The sequence below is a fragment of the Streptopelia decaocto genome, assembly GCF_964273445.1.
Source record: "Streptopelia decaocto genome assembly, chromosome: 5".
NCBI classification, from domain to species: Eukaryota; Metazoa; Chordata; class Aves; order Columbiformes; family Columbidae; genus Streptopelia; species Streptopelia decaocto.
In genome coordinates this window covers 18,242,960-18,257,123 of record NC_138659.1, presented here as the reverse complement: position 1 = coordinate 18,257,123, position 14,164 = coordinate 18,242,960, and the positions used below count along the sequence as shown (strand labels likewise).

At 40.4% G+C, this 14,164-nt stretch overlaps 1 protein-coding gene across 3 annotated transcripts in view; it reads right to left on the bottom strand.

Moving 5' to 3' along the window:
• Positions 1-7,750: 7,750 nt before the first annotated feature.
• CFH (complement factor H) overlaps positions 7,751-14,164 on the bottom strand; it is a 30,955-nt gene continuing 24,541 nt past the window's right edge. For 2 of the 3 annotated variants that reach the window (XM_082052971.1, XM_082052972.1), the window contains 9 exons: positions 13,958-14,137; positions 12,261-12,467; positions 11,471-11,647; positions 10,688-10,864; positions 10,377-10,553; positions 9,523-9,705; positions 8,637-8,837; positions 8,220-8,417; positions 7,751-8,079 (listed from right to left, as the gene is read on the bottom strand). In XM_082052971.1, coding sequence (XP_081909097.1) covers positions 8,066-8,079; positions 8,220-8,417; positions 8,637-8,837; positions 9,523-9,705; positions 10,377-10,553; positions 10,688-10,864; positions 11,471-11,647; positions 12,261-12,467; positions 13,958-14,137 — 1,514 coding nt within the window. In that variant the 3' untranslated portion in view covers positions 7,751-8,065. The remainder of the gene's footprint in view (positions 8,080-8,219; positions 8,418-8,636; positions 8,838-9,522; positions 9,706-10,376; positions 10,554-10,687; positions 10,865-11,470; positions 11,648-12,260; positions 12,468-13,957; positions 14,138-14,164) is intronic. The other variant, XM_082052973.1, reaches the window with a different exon arrangement.

The window sequence follows — 14,164 nt, the reverse complement described above, 5'->3', positions numbered from 1 at the left end:
ATTTAGGAAATGAGGAGGTGGTTTTGCTTAGGAGTCATAGAGGAGTCCACAAAGGCTTACAGATCTTGAAGGACAGAATCTTCAAAGCAGAATAACATCTGATTCTGGTGCTCAGAAGGAAAAACACATTTGTCAGGACCATGGCTTGACTAATCAGGTAGATACCTGAAGCAGAAAAGAAGTTCCTGTACAGGAGAATGTTGCAACTATAGGCTACAAGGTAAACTGTCCATGGCAGGGCCTTGGTGTGTATGGATAGTGTTGAAACTCACCTGGAGTAACACTGGCAAGGGACATCGAGGGTCACCAGAAGATGTCGTATGGCTACACTAGCGCTAAAACAACCAAGATGAAAAGTGTGGCCTGACACTGAATGAGCTAGGTGATTTAGTCATAGCCGCCCTGCATGAAGCTGAAGTACTTGATATATTCTTTGCCTCAGTGTTCATCAACAATATGATGTCTTAATTTCTGTAACACTATCCTGTCCTCTGCTCACAGATGAATGCCCAGCATTATGTGTATGCTGTAGTCTAACAGACCTCTGAGGTTTGGCCACGCTCCTTGAGAGCTGCTGCGCTGTGGTACTGCCCTAGGCAATGCTGTGCTGGGGCTGTAATGGTCTGGGGGAAGCACCTTTGGGCCCCACAGTAAGCAAGAGTATTAGAATTCTTTGAAATTTGTTCTAGCTTAGTTTTTTTTCTCTCTTTAGCTAGTGAGACAGCATGTCAAAGCAGCAGAGGTCTAAAAAATCAACAACAAAACGCACACACAAAACCAACCAACCAAAAAAACCACCCCCCACCCAAAAAACAACAACAACAAAAGAAGACCCCCCCCACCCACCACACTTATTTAAGATATGACTTCTTCTGTAGTAACAGAATTAAGAATTAGATTATCAAACAATAATGCAAGCAATTCCTGTCTCTCAATCTCAATATTTGTACCTTAGTGCATAATATAATAGAATTCCTTCCTTCTGAGGAAAACAGGCAAGATATAATAACTTTTCATTATATCTTTTAATAAATGAAGGCAGTTCGAGTTTTGATAATGGACTGAAATATTAATGGCTTGATTTAAAAAAAAAAAACTTTGGGTTTTTATAACATTTATTCATTGTCAGTAATGACTTTTTAAAATCTTTATTAGTCATCTTATGAAGCAAGAGCTTGCGAAGCTCTGCCTCAGCATGCTTGCTCAATATAAACAGTGATCAAGGTACAGAGCTGCTCTTCATATAAAATTGTTATATATACCTTCTCCCTCTGTGATTTGAGATTTTGGGGGCTGCAAGAGTAAAGCACTTTATGTTAAATATGTAAGTATCTCTTTTTGTGTCTTTGTTTTTCTATTATATTCGTATTTCTGTTTGCATCTCATCTTACAGAATACATATGCTCAGATACCTAATTAGTACGTCTCTCCATTGGCCAGCATTTTATCTGACCATATTATTTTCCTTAATTTCACAGAAATCTAGAAATCCATGTTCTACTGTTGAAGCCAGTGTGTATTCTTTCAAGGAGAAGATAGTGAAATTTATTTCCATTACCAAAAGGAGGCGGCAGTCCCCATTTCCCGGATGGGGGAAGCACATCTGTTTTCAAGAAAATTGGCATAACTAACTCAATCTCAAGTTTATATCATCTAAATAGTTGCTGTATTTTTTTTTTATGATCAGGATGAAAAAGGAAAGGCTTTTGCATTTTTAGAAGTAATCCATGTGATAATTTTGTGGAGGATCTGGTCTTTTCTTGATTATTGTTTTGCTGGCTGACAGACTCGCTGATGCCAGCAAGGAGCTCTTTACTGTGCAATCACCTTGACTTGCTTATTTTATCCAGGACCAGAGCAGGTAAATTAAATGTTTATCAGTATTTTTCAAGTATGTTTGAAATATACAAGTATATATCCAGTATCACTGGAATAATTTTGTTGACATGTACAGATGGATGCCTTATAGCACTGCAGATGCTATTGCTGTTCATACTTGGTCGCAAACATGGTACATTTAGATTGCTTTAGTTGCATTTCATTCATGTTGAAAAGAAGAGCATTTTCTTAGTTCTCTTCTGATCAGAACTGGAATCTAAAATATTTCTTCTTCTCCTTTAGTTTTGAGGTAGAAACATTTTCATACACATCGAGGACCAGAAAAGAAAATTGCAGTTCATTCTTTGAGATTCAGGAGGAAGCAAGTGAACTTTCTGAGCATGATGATGGGATAAACACCTCAAGGTTGTGAACCATTGTCTACCCAGAATACCCTTTAAACACAGTGGGACTGTTTTCTGGACTCACATACCATATCCACATTTAATATCATTCAGCTTTGACATCTCCTTGTGAGTGCAGGACGAGCAGAGAGGTGGGAGTCTATTGCCAGCATGTTCCCATACAAGGTGTGCTGATAGCTCCATATCACAACGTGAAAGAATATTTTAAGACACATTTACAAGAAAAGCTGAAAAGGCACAAAGTGTTTTAGTGCGCTAAATGTTACTAGATGCATTAGTGTTTACATAAAATGAAGTGGTTTTGGTTTTTTTTTTTGATTATATGAAACTGGTTATATGTTGTCCCTAAAACAGTGTTCTTTATCCAGTGTGCATACATATAAGCCAAATTGAGCATACAGAGATGAGACACGGCTTTATTACAGAGTTGCGCAAGTCTGGGTGCTGGAATACAGCCAGCATGCCAGCAAGAAAAGTAAAAGGCATTATATACAAAATCTTATCACTAGTCAGGGCAGGCCTAAAGAGGCAATTGTTTACACATTTGCATGTTGCATTACACAATCCTTTTAGCTTAAAATGAGCAACATTCAGCTAAAGGACACTTTATCCAACAGTCTCAAGATACGTGTTAAAGCAAGACTCAACTAATTGTGCAGGCTTCAAAAAGCCTAAAACTCCAAGTCACTCTCACCTTTGTCGTTTGAGCAAACTGACCTAAAACGGAAAGGATTTACCTATCTTTAGGTTAGCAATTGCAGACAGGATTCATTCTTTTAAGTGATGATAACACATAGGCTGTTTATAAAACTGGAAGGTAAATTACCTTTGCATTCTAGTGCTTCTGCCCAGTTCCCATGCCTACAAATTATTCTCCGTGACTTAGTAAGGCCCAGATCTTGCTACAATTGATAACACCCTGTTGTTTTTTCAGAAATAAGTACCTTAGCTTTCTAGGTACTGTAATAATGTCTTAGATAACAGCACCACATCTTATAATCTAAAAAAAAAAAATACAGTCATATATTTTGACCTATGGCTGAAAAAAAAAAAAAACAAACTTCCTTGAACTTCTTCGCTACTTCACAGGTAATTACTAGTCATCTGGTAACAACAAAACATGGCTTTCACCAATATCTAGGTTCATAACTGTTCCTGCCTTTTCTCCTAGTGACACATGAGTAACCTGGGAACCTTTCACACGACATTTCTGAAAATAAGCAGAAAGCACATGTGAATGAGCATAGCCTTTGTTTGTGTGACTGAGCCATTTGTAACACTTTGGCTGCTCATTTCAGTTAGTTGATTGCAAATATGTTAATCTGTTAATACATGAGCCCACTTGCTGCTGTAATTTAGACTGACTCAGGTCACCAGCAGTAGCAGCAAGTCTCTGCTCGACTTCTGCTTGAACAACTGTCTGCACAACTGTAACAAAGCACTATTTCTTGTTCTTATGAGATTAACATAAAGCAACACACTGTCATTTACTAATAACAGACAACCTCTCTTGGGCACAAATACATTTTATGCATTTTATAAATTGGAAACGAAAGCACAGATCCCACGTATTTTGCAAAGGTCACACTGTCTGTAGCCAAGCCAAGAACTGCATGAGGGCCACTGTAGCCAGCACCCTGTCCTCATTGGGTATTTAGACAAAAATTAATTGCTTTTGGAAAACAAACTCTTCCTGAAATCCTACATCCTAAAACTGATATTTCTCAGTAATCTGAACAAAGCCATAAAATTACCATTTTGCTTAATTTTACTTTTCATACAAAAGTATTGACTTCCTTGTTCATTTCTCTCACACACACAAGATAAATACTGAACTGTGCCACTGAATAAAGTCAATGACTGAACTTTCAGTTCACTTGTGATAGGGCAACTGCTCACCGCAACACTATTTTCTCAGTGAGAAGAAAACAACAACAAAACAAAAAAACAATGCAATCTTATTTACCAGAAAGGTTAAGGGCGGAAACAAATAAAAAGTAATTCAATTGTATCATTTAGCTACAGGCAAGGAGAGAGGGAGGGAAAGAAAAGACAATACTGACCATCTTCGACTTTTACATTTCTTTTTCTTTAACATAGTGTTTGTTAGCAGGGATATTATTAGGCTGGTATAAAAGTAAACGTGGTTTTTGGACCATTAATTTTAAATCATTCTAACTAGGCTCAAACACATCTTTATCAATCAAAACAGGAACCATTACCGTCAACATATTTTTGCCAAGGAGAAATAAGTTTGTTTATTCCTGTAGCATAAAAATACATGCTTTGCGATTCAACAAACTCTTGGGAAGTATCTTCTGCACCCTTCTGTTTGTGAAGGTGTTTTTCCCTGCAAAAAGTTGTCAAGATGCCTGAAGAACAGGTAGTTGGTTGAGGAGAGGTCAGGTGAATATGGTGAATGATGCAAAGCTTTGTAGCCTACTGCGTTCCACATATGAAGGTTTGGTTGTACAACATGCAGCTGGGCATTGCCATGGACATGAATTGGGCCCTTTCTGTTGACCAGTTTTGGCTGCAGGCATTGCAGTTTTCAGTGCAATGTTTTTACTGGGATTCAGAAAGCTGCAGTGGATCAGACCAGCAGCAGCCCACCAACCAGTAACCATGACATTTTTTGGTGCAAGTTTGGCTTTCAGAAGTGCTTTAGAGGTTCTTCTCAGTCCGACCATTAAGCTGGTCATTGCCACTTGTCTTATAAAATTCACTTTTCATCACACATCACTATCCGATTGAGAAATGGTTTGTTGTTGTCATGTAGAAAAAGACTTTTTTAAAAATTTTGGGTCAGATCATGAGGCACCAACCTATTGAGCTTTTTCACTGTTCCAATTTCCTTGAAATGCAGAATGACCATAGAATGGTCAATGTTGAGTTCTTTGGCAATTTTCCATGTAGTTGTAAGAGCCTCAGCTTCGATGATTGTTCTCCATTGGTCACTGTCAACTTCCGATGGCTGGCCTCTACCCTCCTCATCTTCAAGGCTATCGTCTCTTTAGTGAAACTTCTTGAAATGTACACTGCATGGTATGTTCGTTAGCAGTTCCTGGGCCAAAAGTGGTGGTGTTGTAGCAAGTTGCCTCCACTGCTTTATGACCCATTTTCAACTTGAATAAGAAAATTGCTTGAATTTGTTTTTTCTGTAACATCATTTTCATAGTCTAAAATAAAATAAACAACAAGTAATAAGTCAGTAGCAAAAAAACATGAAGTGAGAAAAGTGCATTAAAATTATGTATAATAAAAGCACATTTATTTCAGAATGTATTCTAATATCAAATGGCAAATTTAAACAATGCAAAAATTGCAATTACTTTTGCACTAACCTCTATTTTCTGATGTGCTGTCACAGGTATTTTCAAGAACACAGAGTAGCAGTTGGATCCCTGAAATGCCTCACGATGAACTTGAGCTGCAGTGAGGTGGCAGTGGGGCAGTGCTCTGCGCTCCGACCAGGACTCACTTTAAAAGTGTAGGTATTCCCATCAAGGTGCCTTCAGTGCAGCTGTACAGGAAATGCTAAAAGGAATCCTTGCATTCATGTCACTTGGATTTTTTTCACTTGGAGTGTGCAGTACAGGTGATTTAGTTGACCACTGTATTCAGTTTATCACTTTATTATCACTAGCACTGTGTTCATCATATTGGTTAATATTGTTTTTGTTCATATACTGTCAAGATGTCTTCTCATCCTGTTACTGATATTGCATACAGTTTGCTACACTTGTATTCTCACCAGACCTCCAATTCTGGGCTCTGGCTATAGCCAGGGAGGCTGTCTCCGCTGGCAACAGTAGATGGCAGATGATGTGAGACTGCTAAAATGAGTCCAAAAAATAAATGCACTACAGTAGCTTATTGTGTCGCATCAAAAGTACTGGCACTATTTTCCCATCATATGAACCAGACTTAGCAACACGGGTTTTGGAAAAAACCTCACATTTTCTTTTATTTTCAAAATTAACATTAAATACGCTATCTCCCTCCCACAGTCCAGTTAGCTAAAGGGAACGACTGCTCCTCTGACAAAAATGCCAAGGGGAGCAAATGCAATTAATTCCTAGACACAGAAACCATCTTGCACTCAAAGGCCTATTTGCTCCCTTGATTCAGGCTCCAAGTAGACAGATCAAAGGCGGTCTATGTGATCTGCCGTGAGTCAGCCTACACGAACATGATCTTCGAATACTGCAGGTTACAGAATAACATGACCGTTGTCAACAGAAAGTGATGTTAGGCAGACGTGGAACCCTCTGACATACAGGCCAAGTAAAATCGCCACTGTCAAATCTGAATATTAAATACCAGCAAAACTTCATATACTTTTTTTTTTTCTTGACAAAACTAAATATAAATAGAGTTTCTAATATTTTCTTCCCACATCCCAATGGATTATCTTCCAAACTCCCTGGGGTGCATGCACCCCACTTTGCAGCCACTGATCTAGAGGTCATTCAGTGTTGATTTATCTGGTTTTGAGCTGAACTAGACTCTTCTCCAGGTGCTTGTGGCAAAAGACCTGCCTGTGTGCAATAAGCCAGCTTGCATTTGTTCTTTTCACATCTTATTCTAAGATAAATATGTCCAGTTATTTGGTTATGAGGCTGCCAAAGCAACAGTTAGCTGTTCTGAATTCTTCCTTATCATCCAGCAAAAGCAACAACAGAATAAGTATTTCTTGCCTCATTTACTCAGAGAAAAATCAATCCATATTTATACCTCACATGAATATTGAGATAGGCTCCTTTAACCATACAAATAAAGCATTCTGGTTCAGTTGATTTTCATAACCATAGCAGAATTAGATGAGATTAAAGAAAAAAAAGACCAAACCTCTCAGGATGAAGGCACCAAAGGCCAATGCAAAATGGCCCCTTGCTGCAGCGCCAGGTGTGTTGCCCACTCTGGATTTTAAAGAACTCTTAGTAAAGTGAAGAGCAATAAAAGAACCTGCTTATCATTTACAAAGCCCAATAGGCAGGAAGCAGCAAAACCACTCAACCTTCCCCTGCCCAGCAAGACACCAATGATACACAAGTGTCTTAGCTGTTCCCATAAATCAGCTGCAATATGATATCATTGGATGAATTACCAAAAAATCAATAAGGGCCAGGCCCCATCAAGACACCATCACAAATTCTCCTGGAAAATATAAGGATCGCAGGTCCCATTTGGGGATGTCGACCAAGAAGCCATCCCTGCCTCCATCCAGAAATCCCAGTTACTTGCATCCCATCATTTTGCCCTTCTAGCAAATGGCAGGGAGGCTCAAGTCCCCCAGAGGAACTGGGTCTCCAATCTAGAGATTGCTCTAGATCACATCTAGAGCTATCTAGAGATTGCTCTAGCCACGTCTTTAAAGGAGACACCACTCACTATCCTGATCAGGCAATCAGGACACTCACCTCTGCCATGGCCCTAGGGGAGTTTCCAGGCAAGCACAAGGAAATTAAGCTAGGAGCAGACAAGACCAAACTCATTCTACTTGCTGATAATCAAATTGCCTGCAGGCTTTAATTCTTGTCTCAGTATGCCAGTGAGGCCAGCCTATTACAGGACACAATTCTTAATAAAAATAAAATTGAGATCAATAGAGAATGGATAAAAAGTAAGCACAACCATTTGGATGGATAAAATGTAAACACAATCACTGAATCATGAAAAGAAAAAATAACTAATTCCAAGACAGAGCACTGGCTAAGCTCCAAACAAAGAACAGCAAAACAGGAAATATCAGCAAAAACTGAGCTCAGATCACTATGTCGTGTCATTTCCACAGCTGGGCTCCTTCATGCCATTTCCATTTATCCAAGCATATCTGCAGCATAAAGAGAAAAAAGGGGGAATGGTGTGAAGACCAAGCGTGGCACACCGCAGTGGTTCCTCAGAGCAGAGGACAGGCAGTTTCAGCAAAGCTGCCTCTTACAGCCCCTCGTGTCCTTGGCACTGAGCACTTACATTCACATGTAGGATACTGAATCACTCCATCCAGGCACTCTGCTCGAAATGACTCAGCACGTGAAACTTTCCGGTACCACCATTTGCATTCAAAGTCAATATAATCCCCAGAGCGATAGGTGGACGTGCTCGACAACCTTGGTGACTGTAGCTGAATATGGTTCCCTTCCATAGTACTCTTATCCAATATACAGTTCCCTGCAAAAGAACTTCCATTATTTGCCTGTTCACCTCCACAGGACAGCTGATGCCCTGAAGCTGCTGGCACTGGCTGAAAGCTCCTGAGAGCCCTTTTCCCAGCAGTGTTTCCAGTTCAGGCTCCTACACTCGGCTCCTCCCCAGAAAACCTAAAGACTTTCCCCTGGGCTTCACCAACAACACAGCAGCTGAGCTGTGGCTGGAGTGCAGATGACTTACTTCCTGGCTTGCACCGTGGATATTCCAACATCCCCTCCACACACTGCGCTCTGAAGGGAGAAGATGCTGGGTCCTTCACATATCCTCTTCTACACTTAAATTCAACAAAGTCCCCCGATGTGGAATACAGCTTTCTTCCTCTGACCCATTTCAGCTCAATATTATTGCTGCTCATGTCTTCTTCAGATGCTGTACAGGCCACTTGGAAAAGGCAAGAGCAGAGCGTCATCACTTCATACACATGCACCATGGGTAACTTTTTTTCCCCTAGAGCCTACACAAGTTCTTTGCATCACAAAATGCTTCCAGCTATTTGCTCTGTGCATCTGTTAGCCACAACAGGAAAGACATTTGCACCAAGCTAGAGGGAGAAAAGACCAGGGCTGAAACCCCTGGCAGAGCTACGGAGAAGTCTTTTCACTCTGACAGTCACTCAGGGCAAGGTCAAAGCGTGGGTGGGGAAAGTCACCAGGCACCAATGAACTTCCCCATGTCTTTTTCTAGATCATTCCTTTGCCTCTGCCCAGCACTTCTCTAAATGTGTTTCCTCCTGGCCATGTCACGGATGCACCCCAGGATTCCCCAGCACCACCACACACTCACAGCCACCCTCCCTGCTCACAGCCACTGACCGGAGCAGTGTCCCCAGCTCAGGAGCACTCGAGAGCCCTCACACAGTGGGTTCTGACCAGCTCTGCTCCTCCTGAACCCAATGAGAGACAGCGGGCAGCAGAAGGGACTACACAAGCTAACCTCAAGACAAAATTCCTTCTGGCCACCATTGCACCCTGGCACATGTGATGCTGCACAAGCAATGCCCTCAGGATCTTGAGAAGCAGAAAAGTGGAGCAGTTGCACAGCCTTTGGCCTCACAGCTTCAACCTACCTAAGCAAACCGGGGGGCTTGTCCACTGCCCATCAGTGCACGTGATATACTGAGATCCTTCCAGGAGATAAAATCTGGGGCATTTGTATTCCAGAGTTGTACCTTGGGAATATTCTTGCATGGGGAAGGAAAGAAGGTCTCCATTTTCAATAACTGGAGGTGGGCCACACTTCCCCCCTTCACCTGGAAGAAAATTCACAATCAGAGATGAAGTCACCAGAGTTTAATTGCAATGGTGGCTTGACCACAAATACTACCAGACAGTATGCTGGCACTCCTCTGAGAGACCCAGAGGAAAGCAGAGAGAAAAGCAAATACCTGAAAAGAGGGGACATTTTCAGTACTCTCATGAAAGCCTAGGAGGCACCAACACAGTACAGTAATTAGGGATTGGCTTACGCTTCAAATTCTACCCTCAATTCATTTAATAGTTGATTTGACTCCATGACATATGATATAGCAATGCATCATCTGCATCAACTGGATGTCAACTAGCAGGGAAGCTGCGGGCTTGATTGTCCAATACAGAGGGCAACGTTTCTCTCTCTCTCTTCTCATCACGCAGGCACAGAAAGCAGGTTCTAAGAAGTCTCAAAATTACACCTGGCCAGCAACTGTTCTCAGCCTCGGGGTGGTTTTCCAGCTGGGGCCCTCTCCTGTGGAGCCACCTGGGTCATGCAGCTGGTAAATTCATCTGAAGAGAAACCTGGGAAAACGCCTTTTCCTGAGTGTGCCAGATATCTTGCATTTGTGCACAGTATTGAGAATGAAATTTGGAGAAGTAAATGCCACTGACTCAGCTTCATGACAGTCTCACTGACAGGCAACTGTATGAAGAGAAAGAGAAATGGTACCTTTGCACTTTGGCAGCTCTGTCCAGTTCCCGGTCTGACACGTTACACTGGCAGATCCCGTCATCTGAAAGCCTCGCCAGCACTGGTAGCGAGCACTCTCTCCGGGCAAATACCTTGACTTTTTAACACCTTCAATTTTACCACCCGCAATTTCTAGAGGAGGTTCACACGTCACATCTGAAAAGAGACACTGTGCGGTCATGTTTGCAGGTACATGAAGAAAAGAGAGTTAAAATAGGTTAAGTCTTTAGAGTATTTAGGTAAGCAGTCCCCTCTATGCTAAAAGGCAAGATGAAAGCAGAGATTCCTACCTCTGCAGGTTGGTGCTTGTGACCATTGTCCATTTGTACAAGTGACATAATTTATATCCATCATCTGAAAATTGCTTTCACATTCATACTGCACTCTGGCACCAGGCAGATACCTCTCCTGTTGAGTGCTTGCAATATGAGCATTGGGAATTTCAGGTGCAGTTCCGCAGGTAACATCTGAAAAGAGAGGTGCATTTAAGAACAGTAGTCCAGCAATATATCAATCACAAAATATTGCATTTCAGAGCACCATTATGCCTGAGGAGCAGAAATTGTTTTCCTAATGCAGACAATTTTCTAGAGGGGAAAAGGAAGATAATATTATGGTCTTTATTCTGCAACTCTTCACCAGTCACTATTATTTTTGCCTATAGTGACTAAAAAGAGAAAAGGAGTCGCAGAGATCAGCCAAAGGCGCAGATAGGTGCTATCCAGCATTGTGTGCCAAAGGGCTGGAGAGTGAAAGGGTTTTTTGACTATGTGAAGGCAACTTTCAGCAACTGACATTCTTGGTGATGTGAAAATAAGATACCCTACCAGTTAGCACTGAGCTAAGTTCCAGCTACCAACTTCAGCCCATGGCGGAAATTATTTCTTTACTCACCTTCCCTGCTTGTTATTTCTCAGGAGCCAGAAAAATAGGCCTTGTAAGAGCCCGTTCAAAACAAATCACCTGCTGGCTCTATTGGCCTGTTTCATCTGCATGCCTGTGTTGACGTTATTTTAATTCACAACATTAAAGATTAAAAAGGATTATGGACTTCTTAGAAGTAAAACCTATACCTTCACAGAATGGTGGTGCTGTCCAATTTCCTTCTCTGCAAATAATTTCTGGTGTACCAACAATAAGGAACCCTTCGTCACACTGGTAGCTAACTGTTTCACCAGGCTCATAACTTGCCTTGTTTCTCCCTTGAATTTGAGCATTGGCAACTTTTGGAATACTTCCACATGGCCGTTCTGAAAAGACACAGAAAGTTGATGCTTGTGCTAATGTGATACACATAAAATGAATGTACTGTTTCCACCAAAGAGATGCCTTGGAGAGCTTTTTCTATTACAACATCAGCATAGTCATCCACTGACAGTGGATTTTATATAAAAGGTAGCATACAGAAGATTAAATAAGTAATTCCCCTAAACAGACATGGACTTCAGTTACTCACATACCTAGATCCTGTTTCTAACTGTGCCAGGAAATGTTATTAAAGGCTTGTGTCACTTACTACACTTCAGTGGTTTCCACAACTAAAGTGCCAAAGCAACTCCTAGACACTAGTGGACTCTGTAGAAAACAGATTCTTGAATTACGAGGATGTGCCCAGGACTTAGTTGGCAGAGATATGAACTGAGCAAAGACTGCAAGAATACAAAGGAATATTTAAAAATTAAACGGCATTCAAAAAGTCCACCTTGCATCCAATCAGGATTGCTCTGAAGACATCCACAAGGGATGATAAGATTCCACAGCAAAATATGGAGTTCCTGGCTCTTATTAGTCAACTTCCAGTTTAAAATTGTTTCAACTTCGTTGCTAAATGTACTTCAAAAAAAAAGCATGGTTTGATATTACCCAAGCATATAGGAGCTGTAGTCCAGTTTCCCATAGAACAGGTAATCTCCAATGGTCCATCTAACATATATCCAGATCGAGAAACATACTTAAGTCTAGCACCAGCCAGATAAATTGTTTTCCCTTGTTTTTTAATTTTTAAGTTTTGATTTTCCATTCTGGGAACATCAGCACAGTCTATGGGTTCTGGTGGCAAACATGGTCTTTCTATAAAACACAGAAAAAACAGATGAACAATAATGTAAACCAATTAATATTCCAATGACAGAAGTTGTCTAAAACTGAAAAGAAAAAAAAAATAATCCAAGCCTAAATAAAATAGCTTGAAATGAAGATGAAGATACACAAAGCAAAACTTCTCTCTCCTTTCTCTCCTACATGGGAATGTTTAGTTTTCCTTTGAAACAGATTAAAGCTAGTTTCCAGGTCATACCAAGGAGTTACAGTTACAGCTTAGTATGAGGAACGGGAAAAACTTCATGGGCAGAGAAACAGAAGGGATATTATCTTGCTTTGGGATACTGAAAGTGAGTTTCTAGAATGTTAGCTATTACATTTTCCCACCAGTAATGAAGCTGTACCCATGTCCTGAGGGGGTTTGTGATGAGATGTTAAAAAAGAGAACAGAACTTAGAAAGCATTGTAATGTACTTTCCAATATAGACAATGGAATAAATCTCTATGAAGCCCTCCTGAGTTAGGGCTGTCCAATGCCACCTTCTCCTACAGTGCTGTAGAGTGGGTGGACTTAAATTACATTTTATATGCATTTTTAGTTAATTAGTAAATGAGGTTTTATCAGTTGACACAATTTCAAGTTGAAGCATATGTTTGCACTAAATTCCACAATGCAAAATATCTAGTTACAGTCAAAGTTCCTGTTCAGTAACTGGGACCGGGAGTTTTATTTCAGTAAAGCTGTTTAATGAACAGCTCGAGCAATTTTCTTGTTGTTGTTGTTTTTCCTTATGTCTGGCACTTGATGAAGATTCACAGGCAATGCAAAAGAAGGGTAATGACGTGGCATCAGAATCTTGCAGCTTAAAAGTACAGACATGGTTGGCCTGTTGTGCACATCAGTCACCAGCTGGCACCTCATTTCTCCTGTGCTCATTTATCTCCTATTTATTTCTGAAAACACTTTATTCTATCTCTCAATGAACAAGATATCTCCTGCACTGCTAATGTTTTAGCAACTGGACTACAGATTCCTCACCATTTCTCAGAATAGATGGCCTGAGTTATGCCATATCATTTATACTTCTGCTACAGGATGAAGCCATTAAAAAAAAAGAAAAAAAGAAAAAAAAATAATTTAAAACATGCTACTACCACAACTACACAATAAATTAATAGTTTTGTTTTTTTTTTCAACAGGATACTATTGCATGTCCTCTGTCAAAACTGAGACTCCATTCTGCAACATACTAAACAAATAAACACACAGTTCTTGAGGGACTACCTGAAAGTTTTCTATGCTGTCTTAGATAAGTCTGTGTAAATAAAAAGACTTACTGTCCAGCAGTTGGTTAACTACACTTTCTTTAGCAACTTACATTCTATTTATTTTCTGCAGTTACCTGTTCATGATAATCTTAACATAAATAATATCATCCTCCTGCTAATGATGACTGCAAATGCATAACAAACACTGCAAGTAATAACAAAATAAATAGGATAAAAAATCCACTACTAACCCACACAGTGAGGTGGTGACTGCCATTTGCCGTCTATACATGTTATTTCATTTGCACCAATGAGCTGGAAATTCTTCAGACATGAAAAAGCTGTTTTAGTCCCGTTCTTGTAATTTCTTCTGGCTGTTATCTGTTGAGCACCAGGCACCTGAGGTGGAGCTGGGCACGTGCTCTCCTCAGCTGAGGACGCATAGTGATGTTATAGTA